At 38.1% G+C, this 23457-nt stretch overlaps 2 protein-coding genes across 3 annotated transcripts in view; one reads left to right on the forward strand and one right to left on the reverse strand.

Moving 5' to 3' along the window:
- LOC127515288 (vitamin D 25-hydroxylase) overlaps positions 1–23457 on the forward strand; it is a 140395-nt gene that overhangs the window by 110467 nt on the left and 6471 nt on the right. The gene's annotated exons all lie outside the window — the stretch shown is intronic.
- On the reverse strand, positions 17874–20367 carry calca (calcitonin/calcitonin-related polypeptide, alpha). Its single transcript, XM_051898772.1, has 4 exons — positions 20211–20367; positions 19522–19613; positions 18974–19108; positions 17874–18371 (listed from the first exon to the last, which is right to left on the reverse strand). Exons 2-4 carry the CDS (start codon positions 19605–19607, stop codon positions 18182–18184), a joined length of 411 nt encoding a protein of 136 aa, XP_051754732.1. The 5' UTR covers positions 19608–19613; positions 20211–20367; the 3' UTR covers positions 17874–18181.

A 23457-nucleotide genomic window follows, 5' to 3' on the forward strand; every position in this document is an offset into this window, starting at 1 on the left:
CTGAAAAGTGTTCATTTCTATGCACTCAATACTTGGTTGGGCCTCCTTTTGCATGAATTACTGCATCAATGCGGCGTGGCATGGAGGCAATCAGCCTGTGGCACTGCTCAGGTGTAATGGAAGCCCAGGTTGCTTTGACAGTGGCTTTCAGGTCATCTGCATTGTTGGGTCTGGTGTCTCTCATCTTCCTCTTGACAATACCCCATAGATTCTCTATGGGGTTCAGGTCTGGTGAGTTTGCTGGCCAATCAAGCACAGTAACACCATGGTCATTGAACTAGCTTTTGGTACCTTTGGCAGTGTGGGCAGGTGCCAAATCCTGCTGGAAAATGAAATCAGCATCTCCATAAAGCTTGTCAGCAGAAGGAAGCATGAAGTGCTCTAAAATTCCCTGGTAGATGGCTGCGTTGACTCTGGACTTGATGAAACACAGTGGACCAACACCAGCAGAAGACATGGCACCCAAAATCATCACCGACTGAGGAAATTTCACACTGGACTTCAAGCAAGTTGGATTCTGTGCCTCTCCACTCTTCCTCCAGACTCTGGGACCTTGATTTCCAAATGAAATGCAAAATTTACTTTCATCTGAAAAGAGGACTTTGGACCACTGAGCCACAGTCCAGTTCTTTTTCTCCTTAGCCCAGGTAAGACGCTTCTGACGTTGTCTTTGGTTCAGAAGTGGCTTAGTACATGGAATGTGACAGTTGTAGCCCATTTCCTGAAGACGTCTGTGTGTGGTGGCTCTTGATGCACTGACTCCAGCTTCAGTCCACTCCTTTTGAAGCGCTCCTAAGTTCTTAAATCGGCTTCGCCTGACAATCTTCTCAAGCCTGCGGTCATTCCTTTCACTTGTACACCTTTTCCTACCACACTTTTTCCTTCCAGTCAACTTTCCATGAATATGCTTTGGCACAGCACTCTGCGAACAGCCAGCTCTTTCAGCATTGACCCTCTGTGGCTTACCCTCATTGTAGAGGGTCTTGATGATCATCTTCTGGACAACTGTCAAGTCAGCAAACTTCCCCATGACTGCTGTTGGGATTACTGACCTAAACCCAGTATTTATACCCTGAGAATGGTAATTTAATAGAACTTGAAATTAAATATTCTAATAATTTGTGATACTGATTTTTTTATTTTGATGAGCAGCAAGCTGTGATCATCAAAATGAAAACAAAAAAGTCTGGAAATATTTTACTTTGTGTCTAATAAATCTAGAATATATTTAAGTTTTACTTTTTGAATTAAATGACAAAAAAAAAAAAAAAAAAAAAAAAACTTTTTCATGATATTCTAATTTATTGAGATGCACCTGTGTGTGTGTGTGTGTGTGTGTGTGTGTATGTATATGTACATATATATATATATATATATATCAATGGCCAATTTATTAGGTACACCTGTTAAACTGCTTGTTAACGCAAGTATCTAACCAGCCAATTACATGGCAGCAACTCAGTGCATTTAGGCATGTAGATTTGGTCAAGACGATCTGCTGAAGTTCAAACTGGGTATCAGAATGGGAAAGAAAAGTGACTTTGAACATGGCATGGTTGTTGGTGCCAGAAAGGCTGGTCTGAGTATTTCAGAAACTGCTGATCTACTGGGATTTTCACGCACAACCATCTCTAGGGTTTACAAAGAATAGTTTAAAAAAGTGAAAATATCCAGTGAGTAGTTGTTCTGTGGGCAAAAATACCTTGTTGATGCCAGAGGTCAAAAGAGAATGGTTTGAGCTGATAGAAAGGCAACAGTAACTCAAATATCTACTCGTTACAACAGAGGTCTGCAGAAGAGCATCTCTGAACACACAACACGTCGAATCTTGAAGCAGATGGGCTACAGCAGCAGAAGACCACACTGGGTGCCACTCCTGTCAGCTAAGAACAGGAAATTGAGGCTACAATTCGCACAGGCTTACCAAAATTGGATGATAGAAGATTGGAAAAACATTAACTGGTCTCAATTTCTGACCATGTCCATCCCTTTATGACCAAAGTGTACCCATCGTCTAATGGCTACTTCCAGCAGGACAACACGATGTCACAAAGCTCAAATCATGTCAAACTGGTTTCTTGAACATGACAATGGGCCTCTTTCATGAAACACAAGTAGAAAAATTTTTGTTCGTAAAGCCGTTCTGAAATAAATTTTTTGGATTCATGAAAATATATTTTTTCAAAATATATTTTCATAATAATATTTCACAAGATTGTTTGCCCTGTCTTTTTTTGTTTTTTGTTTGTTTGTTTTAATGTAGCTGAGAGTTAAAAAAAAATTTCACTGTCACTTTTTATCCAGCCATCCAGTAACATTTTTATATTCAGTAATATTCTTCAAAAATGAGATACTAGTAACATGTTACTGCTGTGGATATTTCAAATCATAGCAAGCGTCTCAGCTGGAAAAACGCTGCGCCTCCAAAGCACTCAGCGCCACCAGCTTGCCGTTTTCAGAAGAGTACCAGGCATTTTTTTAGCTGGCTAAGAACGCTTTGGTGTTGGAATGGGAGATTCGCATCATGGATGTGCAGCTGACAAATCTGCAGTAACTGCGTGATCATATGTTTGTCAGTATGGACCAAAATCTCTGAGGAATGTTTCGAGCACCTCTTGCCACAATGCCACAAAGAATTAAGGCAGTTCTGTATATTAAAACATTTTATGAGCAATATCACACGATTAGCCAACACAGCGTGCTGATATAAAGCCATATTGCATGACTATGAGTGTAATATTGCATTTATACAACAGCTCAATGACACAAGTGAGTAAATAAATAAGAAACAAGTACAGAGTGTCATTAAAAACCCTCTTTTGTGCAAAACTACTTCCTTCTGCCACAGATTCAAATCTCAAGTTGACTGTATAACAGTTGTGACCACACCTCCGTTACTAATGCTAAAACGTCACTTTAGAACTAGTAACGAAGGAACGTTGAGTCGCTTCATTGAAGTAACTTTCTCTGAAGTCGAAATCGCAATCACTAACGGACCCTTTCTCAATACCAAATACTGCATATTATTTAAAAAAATAATATTTATTGAACAGTAATATTTAAATGAACAACAATAGCCATTGTTAACAATAGACATTACGAAATAAACACAAGCAAACAATTAACTAAACAAAGGTGTAGTTCACCCAAAAAGAAATTTCTGTCATTAATTACTCACCCTCAAGTTGTTCCAAACCCGCATCTTCGGAACACAAATATTTTTGATGAAATCCGAGAGATTTTTTATCTCCCATAGAAAGCAAGAAAATTACCACATTCAAGATCCAGTGAAGTAGTAAAGACATTGTTAAAATAGCCAGCGTTCTGACGTAGAACACGGAAGCTCTGCACTGCATTCATTGCGTCAACTGCGTAGGAGACTGACAGGGAAGAGGAAAAATTGTTAAATAAAGTCATTATTTTTGTTTTGTTTTTGCGCACAAAAAGTATTCTCGTTGCTTCATAACATTAAGGTCACTGTAGTCACGTTGACTATTTTAATGCTGTCTTACTACTTCTCTGGATCTTGAATGTGGTAATTTAATTTGTTGCTTTCTATGGGAGATAAAAAACCTCTCGGATTTCATCAAAAATATTTGTATTCCGAAGATGAACGAAGGTCTTGCGGGTTTGGAACGTCACGATGGTGAGTGCTTAATGACAGAAATTTCGTTTTTGGGTTAAAGGGTTAGTTACTCAAAAATGAAATTTCTGGATCAATTTGCTCTGGAACAAGTAATAGATTGATAAAACCAAAGATTGCCTGTTTGATATACCCCAAATAAATTATATCTCATGTTTAACCACTATATACATAAGAGCCAGCGGCAAATTCCTGAAGCACTGGCCAAGGTTAAGCTGTTCTCTAAAGGTACATGAGTGCTGAATGGCCGCTGAAGGCCTGGAACTCATATCTGGTCTATGTAAAATAGGTGCTGTTTTTATATATTAGACACCTATTTGAGGTCTAAATAACGACATTCCTGCCTAAAAACTCTTAAAATTACATTCTGTTACAAAACAACAGTAGTTTTTGTAAAAAAAAAAAAAATGGTGGATTTGCTTGACCGCCATGACAGTCGCAGCATGTGGAGTGATACAAGTGGTGAAACGGATTTAGTGCTGATATTGGGGGAATATCGCACGGCTCTCAGCCAATCAGATTTGAGAACCAGAAAGAACTGTTGTATAAATATATATAATCCAGTACTTGATCACCAGGTCCTAAAGAAAGTTCTCTGTTGTTTGCATTTTTGTACAAATTATATGTAACAAAATAAAATTTAAAAAGTTAAAATAAAACTACTAAATTAAAATTATAAAATAAAAAAATTATAAAATATATATATAAAACCCATGGATGATCATAACAAATCTAAAATTATACATTTTATGAAACTGATTATATTTTAAATATTTTTTTTTTTAATTATCTAAAAATGATTATTGAAATGTATTATAAACTTAACTATGTAAAAATAAAATTATTTTAAATTCAATTAAAAATGTATATAAAATCCAGTAATAGTTGATCTTAAGGAAAGTTTTCTGTTGTTTGTATTTATGTACAAATTATATATACAGGAATAACAGTATCTAGTTAAAATGATATATTAAAAATCTTAAATTAAAATGACAAATATGCATAGCAAAATGTTATCAATTTAAATTCTATAAAATTATATTTATATAAACTTAAACTTAAAATGTATTAAAAGGATAAAATAATAATTATATGTAAAACCAAGTAATAGTTGATCATCATGTCCTTATGAAAGTTCTCTGTCGTTTGTATTCACTCACAGGTGTCCTGGAAAAAACCAGTCTGTTTAAACTCCACGCCTGCTGATCACATAGGCCAATATTGTCCAAACTGGTGCCCACAGCCACCTTTTCCTTAAACATATCCTATAGCGTTGATTGGACCTACAGTTAGAACAAGTAAAGCTTTGTGAGAGGGTATACAAACGTACCTGTGTCTTTAGTGACAGTGTGGAGAGGAGTTGAAATTCCTGCTATAGCAGGTTGAGGTGGCTCTGGACGGTAGCCCCTGGTGCTAGTTAGCCGTGTCAGAGGAGAGCAGCTAGTCTCAGTGCTCTTCATGCAATGCTGCCCCTGTCTCTCCAGAGACAGTGGGGGTTTGATGTTAAAAGTGTGGCTGGAAGACAATACTGAGTGTATGTGATCTTTTCAGCTCTTTGGTCTATCGTAGGCTGAGGGAAGGTGAGTCAGGCACCTCGGCACTAATGATCTTCCACAAAAACTGCTGTGCGATTTAGGTAGGCTACTGAAACTTTTCCTTGAGCCCAAGAAGCATGATTTTCTCTGATCAAATACGTATTTATTTCATAGTCAATTCCAGCCTTATCTTTGAGAGCTTGTCCATTTGTATGATTAGTGAGCTATGTCAACATTAGCCCTTGTGCCTTGAAATCTCAGCTCAGCTTTAATATATATCTGATTACAAGACGCTTTCTCCCACAGGCCACTGGTCAAAGCAGCACAATCAACTCATTATCAACGTAGACATCAATGATGCATGGATCTAATGAGACAGAGACAGGATTATTAGAAACTTGCCTTTCTAGGAACATGAGAAGACTTTCTTTAGACCTGTAGTGCTGCTGGTCCTCACTGTTCGCTGCAATTACTTCAGTCACAGAGTGATGGAAACATATTGAACATGTGCGTAACCCATAATATTCTGTTAAGTATGTAGCACTTTTATGTAATAAGGAACATTTACTGTTAATACAATGTTGATATGATTTTTTTTCCTTTCTACATGAAGACATTATCACCACAAAATATATGGAAATAAAATCAATTCGCACAATTTAAATAATTATTTAAAACAATTAAAGAAGTGAACTTTTGAAGGACAATTTGATAAATCAACTGATAAATGAACAGTGGATATTTGTAGAAATACCATCATTAAATAATTTTTCTAATGCATATTATATAGTTTCAAGGACTTTTAAAACCTGTAAAACCCTCAATCCTTTTTCTCCTCCATAATTATATCCAACATTAAAATTATTAGACTTGAGATGCCACAATGTAGTATTTACAACACATTTTGTCTAATAAAATTAAAAAATTACAAAGAAAAATGAACAAAAAATAGACCAAAGACCTAATAGCTGTTCTAATTAAAACCAGAACAGTTTGATCCATAATTTTGTTTGATTGTTAAGAATTTTATATACTATATTCTGTAATCAGTAACTGTAATATCTAATGTAATGATCTAATGTAAAAAAATAAATAAATAAATAAATAAATAAAAATAAAACGTAGCTTTATTTGAGAGTTCAAATGCTCAAGGAAAAGCTTCCAGCAGTGTGGAGAACAAATGTAGTGTTACTAAAAGACTATTTTGTAGCATAAAAATGGATCTGCACTGCCATCTAGAGGAAATATTCTGTATCACCAGTAGGATGGTAGATAATAGGTGTGAGCAACTGTTGGTATGGTTCTTTTTTCACATAAAAAAAAAAATTAAAGAAGAAAATAGTATTCTTTAGGCAAAATCAGATAAAACTTCATAGCAATTAACCATGTAGGCTACATCACAGCATTCTCTTTCTCACCATGGGTTTGCTGGGACTGAAATTAAATATCATGTATGAAGCCAATAATGAGCATTACTCCTTCAGAAATATTATGATATAATATTCAGCATCTTTTAAAAAGCTGTTAAAAATCCACTAAAACAGCTCTTTTAACAAATATTGAACTTGTTTTTGTCTTCAAAACAGAAAAATGAAGAAACCGTTTAAAACATATTCAACCCTTTTCATGAAAATAAAAAACTAATTTCATATGGGGGTTTTTTTCACTCTTTTTTCCTGACAATACATTTCTGCGCTACTGAATGATTCTGTATGCGCGCAATCTATCTGCACATGATGTGCTATGTGTAGTGCGTGTGTAGAAGCGCAGTTTTAGAATGGCAGATAACTTACCTGTACATTAAGCTGTTTAAAACGTGCATTCACCCGATAAATATTGAGCATCCAGATGGTATAATCAAACGTATCTTGTGGAGCACTCTCGGAATATACATTTATTTGTCATTAACTGTAGGATATGGAGCGTAAAGGTAGACTTAAAAAGTTTTTTATCCTTTGTGCCCTCTATAGTCCAGGATCAGCGACTAGTCGATGTCATTCTTAAAGCGCCATGGCAGAGTGTTAAAGTTGACTAGTCGATTAGTCGGTGCAACCCCAAGAGCAGGCCCAGCGGAATGACCAAGGAAGCTGCTGCCATGAGGCCCAGCATCTTCTGAAACCACTTTGAGGGGGAGAAGAGAGCCCACTTTGAACAAGGCTGCCATGCTCCTGATTTTCGGAGTGCCTTTATTTGAGAACACGCTTTCAAGGTGACTTACGGCTGCATCAAGGCTTTGGTCCCTTGGAAATCACCCTGCTTTTACCAGGACGGGGTAATGCTGGGCTAGGTTTCCAGGAGGAAAGTGGTCATGACAGATGCCTCCAAGACGAGGCCGCCCTGTGCAACGGCAGAATAGCCTTCGGCTCATGGGCGACCCCTATGTCGAATTGACATATCAAGTGCTTAGAAATGATGGTGGTGATTCTGGCTTACAAGGAGTTCCAGCTGGAACTCGGGTCATCACGTCCTGGTCTGCTCAGACAACAGGGCGGTGGTTGCCTTTATAAACCACCAAGGAGGTCTCAGGTCTCGCCCTCTGCACAGACTGGCGAACCATCTTCTCCTATGGGCACAGAGGAACCTCCGTTCAGTGAGGGCTGCTCACGTGCCGAGCTCCTCAAACATTAGGAGCAGACATGTTGTCACACCGCAGACCGCCCCCGGGGGAATGGAGCCACCCCTAGGCGGTCAACGCAATATGGAGCACCTTCGGTCAGGCGGATATGGATCTCTTCGTGGCAGAAGAGAACTCCCACAGCCAGATATACTTTTTGAAGGAAATGGACGCGCTGGCCTAGAAATGGCCTAGTCCGCGCCTTTATGCCTTCCCTCCTGTAGCCCTGCTTCTGTTCAATTCTTCTGGTGGCACCACGCTGGCAGAACCAGCTTTGATTCCCAGAATGGGTCCAGCTACTGTCTCTCTCAGGCGGAGGGACAATTTGGCACCCCCAACCGGAGTTGTGGAACCTGCATGTTTGGCCCCTCAATGGGAGCTGCCAGGCCTTCCCCAGGAGGTAATGAAAACGATCTTGGAGGCAAGGACCCCTTCTACAAGGTGCCTTTACGCCCAAAAATGGTCTGTTTTCTCAAGCTGGTGCTTAGCTTGGAAACTAGACCCTGCTAAATGTGAGACTGTGTCAGTTCTCGCGTTTCTGCAGGAGATGCTGGACGGTGGGCGTGCCCCCTCCATACTCAAGGTATATGTGGCGGCCATCAGGCATGATCTGGCCAATCGATTGGGAAACATGATCTGTTTGTTAAGCTTCTCAGAGGGGCTAGGAGGTTGAATCCTCCCTGCCCTTGCTCTGTCCCGTCATGAGACCTCTCCACAGTCCTTTGGGCACTTCGGTACCCTCCCTTTGAGCCACTCAAGAAAACTGACCTTTCGCTCCCTCTCGCTTAAGACTGCCCTCTTGCTGGCTTTAGCGTCAGTCAAGCGAGTTGGACATCTGCAGCTCTATCTGAGGAACCTTCCTGCCTTGAGTTCGGGCCTAACGCCAGTAAAGCGGTCCTTAGGCCAAGAAAGGGTTACATGCCGAAAGTGCTCTCTACCCTGTTCAGAATGCAGGTGATAGCGCTGACAGCTCTTCCGCTTGCGGAGAACGAGCAGGCACCTCATCCACTCGGCAATCAGAGCAGCTGTTTGTCAGCTTCGGAAGCCACACTAAAGGGCTGTCGGTTTTGAAGCAAAGGATTTCCAGATGAATTGTAGATGCGATAGCGCTAGCTTACAAGTCCGTGGACTTGTTTTGCCCCTTAGGGGTTTGGGCCCACTCCACTAGAGGTATGGCCTCCTCTTGGGCGTGGTCCAGCAGAGCCTCTATCGCAGATATCTGTGCAGGGCCGGCTGATCCTTGCCGTCCACTTTCATCAGATTTTACAACCTGGACATCCCTGCTCTTCAAGCATGCGTGTTGTCAGTCTAAAATACTTGTGTACTGTGTAGTCAGGCTCCGACCACAATCAGGACCCCTAGGACCCCTAAGTTGTCGGCTTGCAGCGTGGCTTCAATTCTACGCTTGTAGCATGGTGGTATTGGATTAAGTTCCCCATAAGGGTCAGCGAACTGACGCAATGCGAGTGAACCATATCAAAAGTGAGCGTTTATAGTTGCTCGCGTAACCCTGGATCCCTGAGATAACGGGAACGAGCATTGCTTGCTGTGCTACTACGCTGCACAGCGAGTCAAGCTAGCTGCTCCTCAGTCGAAAGATTCTGATGAGATGACATTTCTGCATGATTTATAGGCCGTCATATAGGCAGGTGCACACACGAAAGCCAGTCAGGCTTCAGGCTTTCGGAGAAAACTGAGTTTTCCCAGCGAAATGACGCAATAATTTAAATTTAAAGGTCCATACCTTTATTATATTATAATAAATTAGTACTTGGAGACTTTTGAATCCCAAACAGGTATATGTGGAAAGATTTTGATGTTGCTTTGTTAAAACTTTAAAAACTAAACAAAATATGTGACAGATACAAGTAAATGAGCATTTATTTGTGTGACTAATTACAATTCTACATGATATCCAGTATATGTGAAAACAGGAAAATGTGTAGCTTGGTGTTAATAAAGGGAACTTGATAGGGCCTTGGAGGCTGGAAAACACTGGCTATATACAAAATAAAGAAGGAATTAAGGATGACACAGAATATTCACACCAGGCTAGCTTATTTAAATTTTATTAGGGCACAGATACATTTGTAGAGGTTTATTTCAGGTTTTGTTGTCAACACACTGCAGTACTGTAGTCACTGAATGACAACTAGGCTACTAACCATTCAAATTAAATTTAAAGCCTTACAAATTCAATTTTAAAAAAAGCTAAAGACGTCAAAAAGTAAAAAAAACTATTAGCCTAGACAAGCATAGGTTATTCGCTCATGTTGCTCTGCTGTGTCGATTCTGAATGCCTGTAATCAATCGGGCAAAACAGCTCAGACGATTTATCATATTACACAAACTATACATTGTTTTAAACATGTAAACTGTTGCAGTTAATGCTTAGAATCAAAACTTAACCGAAATAATCCATATAATCCAATAATCCAATAAACAAGTTGCGATTTGAGAAGTGTGCACTATTATTTTCAGTTCCATTTATTTGCATGTTGTCTCAAAGCCACACCCACAACAGGGGAAATATCATGAATATTCATGTATACTCCACCTACTGGAACAGTTTGTCACAGGAACTGAATATTAAACAACACCGGCATGGTTTGATGTTTGGTTGACCAATCAGTGGAAAGGGGCGTTTCATTCCCGCCCACATGTAGAGATTGAATATTCAAGCTGATTTTGTTATTGTGTTTCCATTTGGCAAATAAGAACAAAGTGTAATGAAAAGAAAAATAAAATAATGAAAATACGACATGAGATTAGTTTACTTATGTTCATGAGAAGGGTTGAATATGTGATAAATAAACGGTTTCTTTGTTTTCCTGTTTTGAAGACAAAAACGAGAAAACAAATTATCCTAAGGGGACCCATACACTGACCCAGTGTCATGGGTTGGTAGTGTAGAACTCACAAAGACGAAGGAGAAGGGTAATATAGGTTTTTAATAACAAACTCTGGAGATCAGACAGCGAACAAACACTAACTCAACATAAACGAGAACGGACAGAGAATGAGGGAGGACAGGGTATAAATAATCAGGGAACTAACAAGATGATTGAAGGATTAGTCCACTTTCAAATAAAAATTTCCTGATAATTTACTCACCCCCATGTCATTCAAGATGTCCATGTCCTTCTTTCTTAAGTCAAAAAGAAATTAAGGAAAATTCCAGGAAAACAGACTGAAACAGACGTGTTAAGCTCTCAGTAACGCTCACTCCATCCTATTTTGGGTAAAAAAATTTGGGTAAAAAAACAAAAAAAATAGGAAAAATAATACTTCTCACTAAAGAAATTCATATCGTAATCCGTATGTTTTTCTCCAGTGTACAGGAGTTTTATGTTTTTTCACAGTGGATGCATTAGAGGCTCATATTTCATATTAAAGACATGGACTTGGACTAAGAACAAAATGCCTACATAATGAAACACTTGGAGCAACTTCGGACAGTAGGCTAATTATGCCCTGACCTAACACGAAAATCCTTTCGATTAAAATCTATAGTTAAATCTTGTCTAGATGTGTGTGGTTTATTGTTCACTTGTTCATGATACAGCTAGCCTATAGTAAATTGATCTTTAGCCTACAAAGTTTCCTCTCTCTCCTCGAATATGAATAGGTTTATATGTTTAGAGTAGAAACCATCTGCTTCTGTAAACTACTTCTGTTCCAGTTTTCTACGGCGATGGTGGTTTGCAGTATGTTGGTGTCAATAATGGTAGATCCTGATGTAGCCGCACGGTGGCGGTGTTTCGCAAAACTTGTACAAAGAAATGTCATGGAAAATCATCTGCAGAATGGCTCGTCTCGATCACGATGTTTTGTGGACTTTTCGGTCTCTCTACTTTTTGAAGAAAAATGCCAAACAAAACAGAAATTTAATTTATTTAAAACATACCAGTGTAATCGTTATAGAGTACAAAACGTTTTCTAGTTAGCAGTTTAATTGTGTTGCATCAGACTGCAGTACATGGCAGGTCAAAGAAGGAAACTAAATTAGTTTATTGATTTTCTTTTAGAAGTGATTTGTTTTGTTATATGAGTTTTCGGGCGCTATAGATATATTGCAGTTGTGATGTGAATCACCATATGCAAACTTTTGATATATCAGAAACATTTTCATGTAACATTAAAGTTACAGCTGTTTAGGTGGTGTTACCCCTACCATGACAACCTGATGGGCCAGTGCTTATGTTCAGGAAGAAATGGGTACAAAAGTGAAACTTGAAAGTCATTGACATTCACTCTCCTCTTAAATGTAGTGAGAATCATGCTCAGAGAAGCATAATGCTTTAAAAGATATTCATTATTGATCTTACAATGCAGGCTGCTCTTTGTGCCTGCCTCCATATGGTCAGTCCACTTGGTCCTACATGTGTCTCTAATGCAAGTGCACACTATTGATCTTGGGATGGATGTATGGCCTAAATGGCGACCCGGGAAGACGCTTATCAGATATATAGTGGAAACAGTGGTGAGCTAATGGCTTGTGAGTCTTCAAGCTCATATCGGATAAAGTGCACTGGTGCCCACAGAGTGACTGCAGTTTCTGTATGTAAGTGTGAGAAAGCCATGGATTAGTATTATTTACAGTTGTTGGAAAAAGTATGTGAATTTCAAATCAAATCCTTTGGATTTACCTGTGTGGTTCTTAAAATGCATAACTTGGTCATACAATTCGATCTGGTCTCCAACTAAGTTAACAATGTAACAAACACAGTCTGCTTAAATGATGCACAGATAACAATGAATGTTAATCAGTGATTTGTTTTTCATGTCTTTATTGGACACACCATGTAAACATTGACAGTGCAGAATGGAAAAAGTGTGAATCCCTAATATTGACTGAGGAGTTATCTAACCTGGATACCAATCAATAAGACAAGATTAAAGGGGTTGGTCAGAGCTGGAAAAAAACACTCATTTCACACATTTCAGGACACTTTGTTAACTTGCATAAAAACCTATTTATGCACATTTAAAGTTGAGCACTTGAATGTTCAGCAGCACAACTAAAAAAAATTTCCGTGGACAGATAAAATCTAATTTTAGCCCAATTAAACTCAACAGAAGTTGCAGCCTATTCAACTACAGATTGGCTACAACAAATGAAAACACACCTTGAGTCCTGACCTCAAACCACTGAGTTGCTTTATCTTGACCTCAAGAGACCGATTCACACCAGACAACGAAAAAAAAACTGCAGAATTGTAAGAAATCCTCCTGGCTGTTTGAATTAAACATACAAGAAATTACAAGATATTTTTGGTAAAGACTGCTGCCAAATGCTTGCCTTCTGGTTATTAAAATCCAAGGGTTTATAAGGGTTTTCCATACTGTGAATTTTTAATTTAAATAAAAAATCCTTTTCTCTGTGTTAAGTGTCTATCATTCTAAGCATCATGCCCAGTGCTGATTTAGAGACGGCTTCACTCTGTCTCACACACACACACTTTTAAACGATTACTTATTCCCCTGAGCATTTTCTCAATTCCAGCTGATGTCTTTGAAAATTATCACAGTTTTTGTGAGGATTTATCACTCTGGCCTGAGTAGTTTTACAGCAAGAACAGATCATTAATATTGGAATTTTGATAAGAGATTCAGATTATGGTTAGACGCTTTCCTCCCTCACAAGCAAATTATGATCATGGTCTACACTTTGCTCATTCATCTCCATGTAACCTCAATTTCACGGATTATTGATAATTGAATGCAAACTGTTTTCGAAGAGAAGGAAAGTGGGCGTCAGTTCACCGATTTCATGACAGTTTCAACCATGCGTAACTTTACCACAAGGAAAGCAATGAAACCAGAAACAATGTGCAGATTGGCTTATGTAACCGAGTATTTTATGTCTTATTAATAAATTTAGCTGCCTTCGGTTTGTGGTCAGGATCTGTGTAAAACCTACTCGTTCTTATTTCTATTTCCCACATTTGAAAACAAGAGTAAACTTATTAAAATTAGTAAAGAGCAACAAAAAAAGCATTCACCATCTGGTCCAACTCATCATTAGTATCATAAATATTTTAATTTAAAAAAATTAAGTAATTAATGAAAAAGCTAATTTGTGTGAAGTAAATAGTTGTGTTTTGTCTTCATGCAACACACATTTATTGTTCTAACACAGGTGTGAAGATGTCAGGTCAGCATAGTGGGTACAGAAACAGATTATTAATTTTGAAACAGGCTATTAATTTGTATTGTTCGATCGACATAGAATAGGATCTCCTATGAGAATGCAGACAACAATCTTTTACCTGGTTTGGGGCCAAAATGCCCATTTCATCTTCCATAAACAGAGTCCACAAGAGAGTGATGTGGAAAGAATTGATTTTTTTTTTTCCTTTGGGCTTTTCTTGTTCCACTCAGGGTGAGAGGCTTGGTAAATATCATGTTTTCTATATTCTGCCATTGATCTCATTAGCGGATGTGCGTCACTTTGCCTTCAATCAAAGCAATTGCTTTTTACAGTAAAGCGCATCCAGTATGTGACAACAAACAGAACCGCCCCACACAGCTCTCCCTAATGAAAATGATTTAATTGAGATCACATATACAGAAAAATAAATCAATGAATGTCAAACCTAATTAAAAAAATCCCCATTAATTATAATGAAAAGACAGAAACTTCATGCTATCATATAATATGTTGATGTTTATCCTGTTATTTGAGGAGGTCACATAATATATGTCGAATTGTTTTGACAGATGCTATTAAATAGTAATTAACTGACTAGTTGATGGTGTAGGATTCTTTTCTGCTTCGTTCTAGAAATGCAGTCCTTCAATTTTAGACTGCTTAGCATTTTAGCCAGCATGTTTAAACAGTATTTGTCATAGGTGAAGTGACTGGCTGACTGCCATATAGACGCTAAAGCACTAGCTGCTTTATTTAGCTCCATGTGTTGATGTATTTCATTTAAATCAGTCCATTTCTTTTAAGTTGGATGTACAGCGCCGGAGACTTGTAATCCATTTACTTAATGACATCTTACTGTGGAGAAATCATCGCACTTCCGTACTCAATTATGCAGCTCAATTAGTAAATAACTGCAGAGCTTTTTTTTTTATTTGTTATTGTTTACTTAAACATACCAAAAATAACTATCCATCTGTTTTTATTGCTGATTAAAAAAAAAAAAAAAAAAAAAAAAAACATTGCTTAAAGCAATAAAAAGGATACATCTAATTCAAAGCTAGGAGCTTTTATTGCAATTGTTGCATTTTCTCTTCTGTTTGCATTGTGAAATATGTCAGATGTAATTACAATGAAATTTGTCTGGTGATAGGAGTAATGTAATGTAAAAGTTTGCAGATAAAGATTAATTGACTGGCTGGCTCTCAAAGAGACCCTGCCTCTCAGAGGCACAAGAACTTACAATCTCTCCTTATTAGCAGAGAGGAATGGGCCGGGCAGCAGAGGCACTGCAATATGAAATGACTCACTACTACTATAAGGGCATAGAGGTTAATTAACAAAGCATCTAACTGGATGGGATCCATTTGAACTGTGTGAGGACACAAGAAAGCACTTGCCGTCAGGATTGTTGAGAAGGCTGTGATGGGAAACTTGGATGAGTGGTTTTGGTGATTAGAATGAGCCCTATTTATGAGATTATATGAATGAAAATGAATCATTCACATTGTGCTCTTTTATTCACATTTAGAAGCACATAAAATGTTATTGCTTAAATTATGAAATATATTAAAGGTTTCATTCGCTCCAATAGATGCAGGAAGAGACGCTGTATTTTGTGCGTAAGATACATTATTTAAACGTCACTCCTGCTTACAAGATCCAAGAGACGTGTTTGTTTCATAAGACCTCAATGGCGTCAGTAATTATAAAGATCAATTCATAACGGGTCCCTGCGTTCCCTTTAAATGACACCAAAAAAGGCCATTTTACTTCTATTTTAGGAAACTGATTTGACTGTAAACAAGTTCCCATGAGTGGTCACTGTTGGGAGACCAGCATGACAGTTAGCCACTAGAAAACAGAATCATGACGAAGAGTTCCCAGAAGGGTTTATAGAGAATGGCTGCTGTCACAGTAATATGCACAGAGAGACCCAATAAGAATAAATAAAGCATGTCTCTGGGGTTACAAAACACAATGCAATGATGCGAAGTCTTCGTTTTTACTCAAACAGGCAGTACTACTACTATTCAGATATAGAAGTAAGATTTATAATTTTTGACAAGATTTTTGTCTAGTTGATTTCTGTTAGATTTTCATGAATTATGCTACATTAGCATTAGTTTACAGACTGTATTGCTTAATTAGACACTTTCAGTTGGACCTATTTCAGTGCTCCATTGGATTATGACCATTTAAATTGGCATTCAGAACAACTGGACAATCATAGGGTAATGTTGAATCTTGTGTTCATCATTTAATTCTGATTATTGTATCAGACATGCAAAATCGAGCATGACATGAGGGGGCATGTGTAAGACTATGCAGACGAATTACTAAAACAACCAGTCAGTCAATAAATCAAGTACCCCAAACCTTATGTATCTAAAATACATTTTAATCTTGCTCAAATTCACAATTGTTACAATTTGTAATTCAGTGGTAGTACCTCCCTCCTTTAATTCAAACATACTGTACAACAGCGGCATGTAAAGTGTGTTACATCAAGGCACAAGACACATCCATATTCAGGGAAGCCTTTTTATGAGGCACTGCTTTAATATGATCCCCAAAATACCGTAATGTGCTGAGACACATTAAAGGAACATGGGCCAAACCAGACTGTACATATTGAATGTGCTCTCTGCTGAGAGGAAAGAATGAAGCAATGCTTTTCCTCAGATCCAAATGAGTAGAAAAATGATGGTTACTGATCATCACCCCTTTCTCATTTCTTTTTCTTTTTTTAAACTTATGTTGCTTTGTTGAAGAACCAAAAAGATAAGCAGTTACAATGTCTGGCTGGATGGAAACGATCAGTGCTATCAACTGGAGTCCATTCAGATGAAAGTGAGGAGTTTCCATTCCCAGGGTTCATAATGAGGACATGATGGTTTCTCTTTTATTGACAGCGATCAAAGAAGACTGGACGTGTAGATTGGTGACCTGTCAAAAGATTTATTTAGGATGTTATCATCATTGTATATGACACCAGCAACATAAATTCATAATATAACTATAATATGAGAGAAGTTGAAACTGAAAAATTAGGAAATAAAGGTGTGTTTTCATTTTAAAAAGAATAAGGTGCAATAATAGAAATATTTCTTATTGATTGTACACTTCTGAAAATGTTTCTTTTTTATATCTCTCACACACACACACACACACACACATATATGAGCATAATAATATGAGAGAAGATGAACTGAAAAATTTTCTTTCTTTTTTTTTTACTAAAAAAATGCTATTTTACATCTACAACCTTTATATGTTAACCTGTATATATGTTATTGGAGGTACTGCTTCAGTATGATCACATAATCTTAAAATATTCTCACATGAACATAAATATAATCATATTCATCAATCTAACATAAAACGGAACATGTCATGACAGAATTATCTTGATTGCGGTTCACATAAAATGAATGAGATGACTCTGACACTTAAAAAGACATGAGAGGGTTCAGAACACTATTCACGTACCATTTCACGAAGACCCATTAAGTTGACTACTCCTGACTGAGCCTCCTTCGTCTGCCGAACGCCTGGGAGCCCACATTAGTGGGGACAAATTTGCTGCTTCCGATTCCCCCTGAGCGGCTCAGGAAATCTGCCAGGCGATGGGTCACACATGTGGCCGTGTTACAGGCTCTCTTCTGTGTCGTAACACTGAAGGGGTAAAAAATGAATGGGAAGTGAAATATTCATTTAGAAGAAATAAATCAACATATTAAAAGACTTTAGAAATTGATTGGAAATGTACATAATTTATGCATCAAATATATTTAACAAAAAAGAAAATGTCAGCAATAATATATCTTACCTAAAATGGATACTTACGCCTGATTATATGCAATTTATCAAATAATAAAAATGCTTGTTTATGTCTGAGCTTTAAACAAACAACAGGCAAAAAAGATCTCCTTCTAAAAATATCTTTATTAGATCAAGAACAAAGTCAAATCATACAAGACAGGAATTTTGCTGTGGGTTAAAAAAAGCTTGTTGTTACACCCTATCTACCAATGAGAGCTCCCCGATTTTATGAATCAGTTATATAACCCAAATAGATCCAGTGACTATATGAAATTAGTGGAACAGTGTCTGTCTGAGATTTGCTACTCTGCCAAAAAAAGTAGAAAAAAATGTTCTTTCAAGTCAATCAGGCAAGCAAACTTCCACATGCACTCGCATATCAGGGCCAAGCACGGGTTTACAGCCGCTGCCGATTAGACACGATTGAGCGCCTCTCCGTAGCCAGCCAACACATCACTCTCTTCCAGGCTGCGCTTCTTGCCCGGTGTACCCGCTCCTACATTGGTGCGTGGATACGTCTGCAGTTTGTGCAGCTCCTGGGACAGTTTCCCCAGCACGCAAGTGCTGAGGCTGGAGCAGCGCTTGGACACGGGTCTACCCAGGCTGTGAGGAAACAGACCACATGCAGAGAAACTCATAGACACGTAGACATGCAAGGGCATTCGTTTTGTTCACATACAGGATAGACATGATGACAGGATGCATGTTGACATGCTTCCTCGCACGGCTGTCATTATGGTATCGTAAAACATATCATGCTTCAGTAATTCATTTCTACTGCACTTTTCATGTATTTACTTGAGCATATCATGCAGGCATTTCCTCACATGTTTTCAGATCATGCTTCCGTCCATGCCGTTTGATATACTCGTTTTCATGCATTAAGAGCAAACAGGCATTTACAAATGGTCAATCTCTCATAAATCTGACGGGTAAATGAAGTTTCATGCAGAGAATAAACTGGCAGAGAACTCTACAGCCTTAATAGAAAAATAATTCCCCATTTCTGTACAGAAATTCATCACATACCTGTCATTTACAACAAGTAAAAGTACACTTGACATTAAGGAGGTATTGCTCTCATGTTGGAGGCATTGCGGGCTTACTTTCTTGAATACGAAAGAAACAAATCAGTTCACACTCGCTAAATTATTCAACAGATTGCGTTGGAATGATTCGAGAAATACACGCAATGGGATTTGTACCTGTTTTCCTCAGTAGCTTGTTGTTCCATGTCCTCTGCGGTCATCTGCATGAATTCTTTGACAATTGCGTGAAGCAATCTTCTCGCTTCGTAGTCGGTAAGCGTAGTTCGATCTGGTGATGATTCCAGTGCAGGCCTGCAACGCAATGTCTTCGTGATTATCATGTCTTAGAGGACTATACAAATGGTTTGTATGATAAAAGCACTTTTTGCTTGCTACATCAAATCCTAAACATAATCAAAACAATCTGCTAAGAGTATGGCACTTAAAAGCTGTCCAGTTGCCAAGTTAAGATTTATCGCCCGATCAATACTGTCGTAAGCAAAGTGGGTTTGGCCGGGATTCATCTGATGTAATCAGAAGACTGATAGTCCATGATGCCGCAACCCCTAATGAAAACATATGCTCTCTTGCTTCGTCCGAATGAATTTACCAAAGCACCAATTTCACTTACAAACATATTTAGCTCATTTGAGGAATTATCAAAGGAAAAACACTGCCCTTTAAGCATTTATCAACATGACAATATGTTTCTTATAGAAGCTTACCTGGCAGGAGCTGCATTAGAGCTGTACATCTGGCAAATAATCAGAGCGTAGGCAACAAGGAAAGCGGAGATCTTCAACATAACCATGGTCCCCTGCAGTGAAACATTTCATCATTAGATAGTTTAAGAACAGACCAAAAGTGACGAAAAAATGTCACGGCCAAGCCATCACTGATGAAAAAGCATTTTTAGCACCCTAAACTTTTAGCACTCCCCTTAAACTTATCTTTACACTATCACTGGAACATTTGACTGAGCTTAAAAACTAGAATAATAAGATTTGCAAAGTTCTCCACACATTCTCGTTCTCCTTTTTGCTGCAGAAGAATCAGAGCTTGTGTGGTTGGTGCAGACGTCTCCTACTGTCAGGCGTTATGCTATAACTGCAGCATTAAAGATATTAGTCTCGTGATTTCCCTTCCAGCAGGACCCTGTGCATTAGTGTAATGAACTGCTGTCTCTGCACCCACCGCCAGGTCTAAGGAGCCGTCCAGTTCTCCTTGAAAAAAAAAAATCCATCGAGCATGCCTTACTGTGCAACTACAGAGCCAAAGAGTAATGTATATACCATTAAGCTCTCCCTAACATTTTATTTATTTTATTTACACACATCTATGGTACAGTATATTGAGATTTATAAAAAGCCCGGCACATCTATTATGTGTCAAGCCATAAATAGTTGTTACTTACCTTGAGATGTTGAGCTTCGTGCAATAGATAGAGTATAGAAAAGAGTCGTCCCAAAATAGAGGGGATATTTCAACTTGAATGAAATTTTGAGTCTGTTGCATTAAGCTACAATACACCTGCCTATATACCCACCATGTGGGTCTCACTATTGACAGTGTGGGTGTTTAATGATTCTCCAACAGCCAACCAGAGCTTACTGCTCCCTCATCCAACCAATCAGATTGTTCTCGGGCTTCTGGAAAATGATAAAGAGTGTGTCACACTAATGACGTCATTCTTCAATCACGAACTGCTCCATTCACAAAAATTCACCAGTGATCAGCAAAATTCAATATCGTTTGACAAAAAAAAATGTAAGGGAACTATTTAAAGAAAGTCTATGATCTGTTTTTTCCGTTGTGATGATTCTTAGTGCCAACCTAAGTCTCGGATTCAAAACTATTGGTTGTGATCTATCTATCTATCTATCTATATGTCTGTCTGTCTCTGTCTATCTATCTATCTATCTATCTATCTATCTATCTATCTATCATCTGTCTATCTATTATCTGTCTCTGTCAGTCTGTCTGTCTGTTTACCACTGTGTGCATATGTGATATGGCTCTATTACACACATAAGTTTGTATACTTCTGTTCCTGCTTAATTCATCAATTATAATTTTCTAAAATTATACTTTTGATAATTGTTCAGAAAACCTTGGGTAAAGCACATACGCAAAACTGTTATGGCTACATACTTAAAGAAAAAAGGGCGGGGGGGGGAACAAATGGATTATGTGTGACATTTTCGTAAATCCATTTTAAATTACGTGCAGGACAAATGTTGATAGCGGAAAACAAACTCAAATACCCTTTCACTGTGTATCCTGTAATAATGTGTGTGATCAATTGCAACATTGCTCTTGTCCTTATTTGGTTTTCCGTGATGATGTGACCCTTTGTCAGAATCAAAGAGGTTACGTCCATAACAAGCCTTCTATCTCAGTCCCAATTACAGAACTCTTTGTCTTGAGGCATCATCTGACTCCTCTTTTTTATTGGCTAAGGCCTAATAAACCATTTCCACTAAGAGACAGTGTTTGCGTCACATAGGAACCCCATTAGTCTGGATGAGCCTTTTAGTGCAATCGAACCCAAAGCCGCGCCAATGACGGAATCAGTAAATCTGGGCAACGTGACAGGACCAGGGACCCCCGCTACGGACGCAAAATACATTTGCACGCGTGATGAACTCCTGCCTAATGAAGGGTCATTTTTGCTAGAGGAACAATTTGCTGAGACTTACCATGTCCATAGTTCATTGAGTGAGTAAGCAAACAAAGTTGAGAGTTTTCCTTTCCTGCATCAAACTTCGGAGTCAATACTGTAACCTTTCAAATTTGGTCATGCTTTAACATCACTCACTCCAGCCGGCCTTCTGTAAATTATTTCAGAAGACAGATAATCATTTCGCTTCGAATCAGACGATGTCCTTTTGGATTGCGTTTGCTCATGGGCTGCATCCGCCTATGCACCTATTTGAGACATTCGTCATGAGTTCATTTGAGGAACGGCATCAGTTACGGTAGCTGTTATATCATGGCGCAGGAGACATCCGACACAGCTTTTTTTTGGACTGCGTGGATGTTTAAACACCTGCAGATGGAACAGAGCAGGGATTAAGTGTTATTTGTAATGACTCTGAGAGGAAAACTAAACACAATCCATAACCCTCTCTGAGACAATGAGTAGCACTAAATGGTCAGTGAGGAGCCAGCACAGTTCATCCTTAGACATTAAGGAAATGAGATTTAATCACTGAGTGTTGCTCATCAATCAACCCTCCTTAGCGAGTTAGAGTTCATCATAATCTCGTCTGTGTGCTTTACTGATCAGACACCATCCTTTTATTTAGACTACATTAACAACCAGTGGCATCATCTGACTGGGATTGGCACGCTACCAAGTCACCGAGGACTAACAAAGAGAATGACTGAGACACCTCTGATGGTTATGAGCCGGGCCCATTCAAAACTGCTTACTGTATGTGCAACGCCAGCGCAAAATGCAATATGCAATATGCAGGAAAAAAGCTATTTCTGAAACACGGCGCCCTCCATTACTAATTACATTTTTGGCTTCGTCTTTTGCTAAAATCACAGCAAAGGATTTCTTTTCATAATATGCCGTTGCTCCTCTGAGGCCTCAAATTCCTTTATTGATTAATTTATGTTGACTGACTTTTACTTCTGCTATACCAAATCCATAATAAGAAGTGTTTCTTATGGGAGGATATATTGAATGTTCTAGATGTCCTCGTTATATATCACAAACACTGCAGTCTTTGAACAGAATCCTCTGAGACCTGCTGGATTTATCCATCAATAACGATGGAAGGGCTCAGTTGTAAACTTCATAGATAATAAGGCCCAAAGACACCATGTAATGGAGCATCATCAATGTGGAAAATCAAATACTGAGAAAACCAGGATGATTTATGATCAAATTAGTAGCCAATTTGATTGCTATAGTTACCACTCTGATACTTCATTCACACACACAAAAATAACATGCAGAGGTTGGTATGATTTCTGTTATGTTTTTCTTTTCAAACCTATTATTTTCTCAAGACAGCCTTTCCCACTATACACAGTTTATAAATACAAGCTCATGCAATTTTTATAGGCTGCAATTAGGATAAAAGGGTTATGCCATTCTGCAGGCACTATTAGCTTTTTTCCTGAGGTGCTGATTATTGATAACATATACATAAGTTATTTATATATTTGTTCATTTTATTTTTTTTGTTAATTTATTTGGTGATTGATGTGCACTATGGAAATGTTTTGTACTGTCTTAATTCAACTGTTTTTTGTTGTTGTTTTTTCAATTAATTTGAAAACAATTTCTAATTAAATTGAGTAATACATTACAATATTTATGACAATTTGAGTTTTAAATATGAAAGATTTTGCGGTGTATAGCCCCTGATAATATTTTTTAAACCATTTATATGCTTTTTGAATGTGTTCAGCGGTTCAGAAGCATAATGCTTTTGTTTCAGTAATACACCCACAACACCATACGGATAATAAAAATGATCAAAAACAATTCATAAAATATGTGCTGATTAATTAAACTGGGTACTCTTGTAGACGCGTATACGGTGACTTGATAAACGTGCTGCGAACGTGCAGGTCTTACTCAAAATAGCAGAAAAAAAATGCTGACATGGTTGGAGGCGGGGAGTTTCAAACCATAAGGTCAA

This window comes from Ctenopharyngodon idella, chromosome 7 (assembly GCF_019924925.1).
Source record: "Ctenopharyngodon idella isolate HZGC_01 chromosome 7, HZGC01, whole genome shotgun sequence".
Taxonomy (NCBI): Eukaryota; Metazoa; Chordata; class Actinopteri; order Cypriniformes; family Xenocyprididae; genus Ctenopharyngodon; species Ctenopharyngodon idella.

Excerpts from the sequence above, each read along its gene's own strand:
- calca (XM_051898772.1), bottom strand. The coding sequence starts at position 19,607 with ATGGTTATGTTGAAGATCTCCGCTTTCCTTGTTGCCTACGCTCTGATT. Across the intron at positions 19,109-19,521 it reads TCTAATGCAGCTCCTGCCAG|GCCTGCACTGGAATCATCAC; the intron begins GTAAGCTTCTAT and ends ATTGCGTTGCAG. Across the intron at positions 18,372-18,973 it reads CAAGCTACTGAGGAAAACAG|CCTGGGTAGACCCGTGTCCA; the intron begins GTACAAATCCCA and ends GTTTCCTCACAG.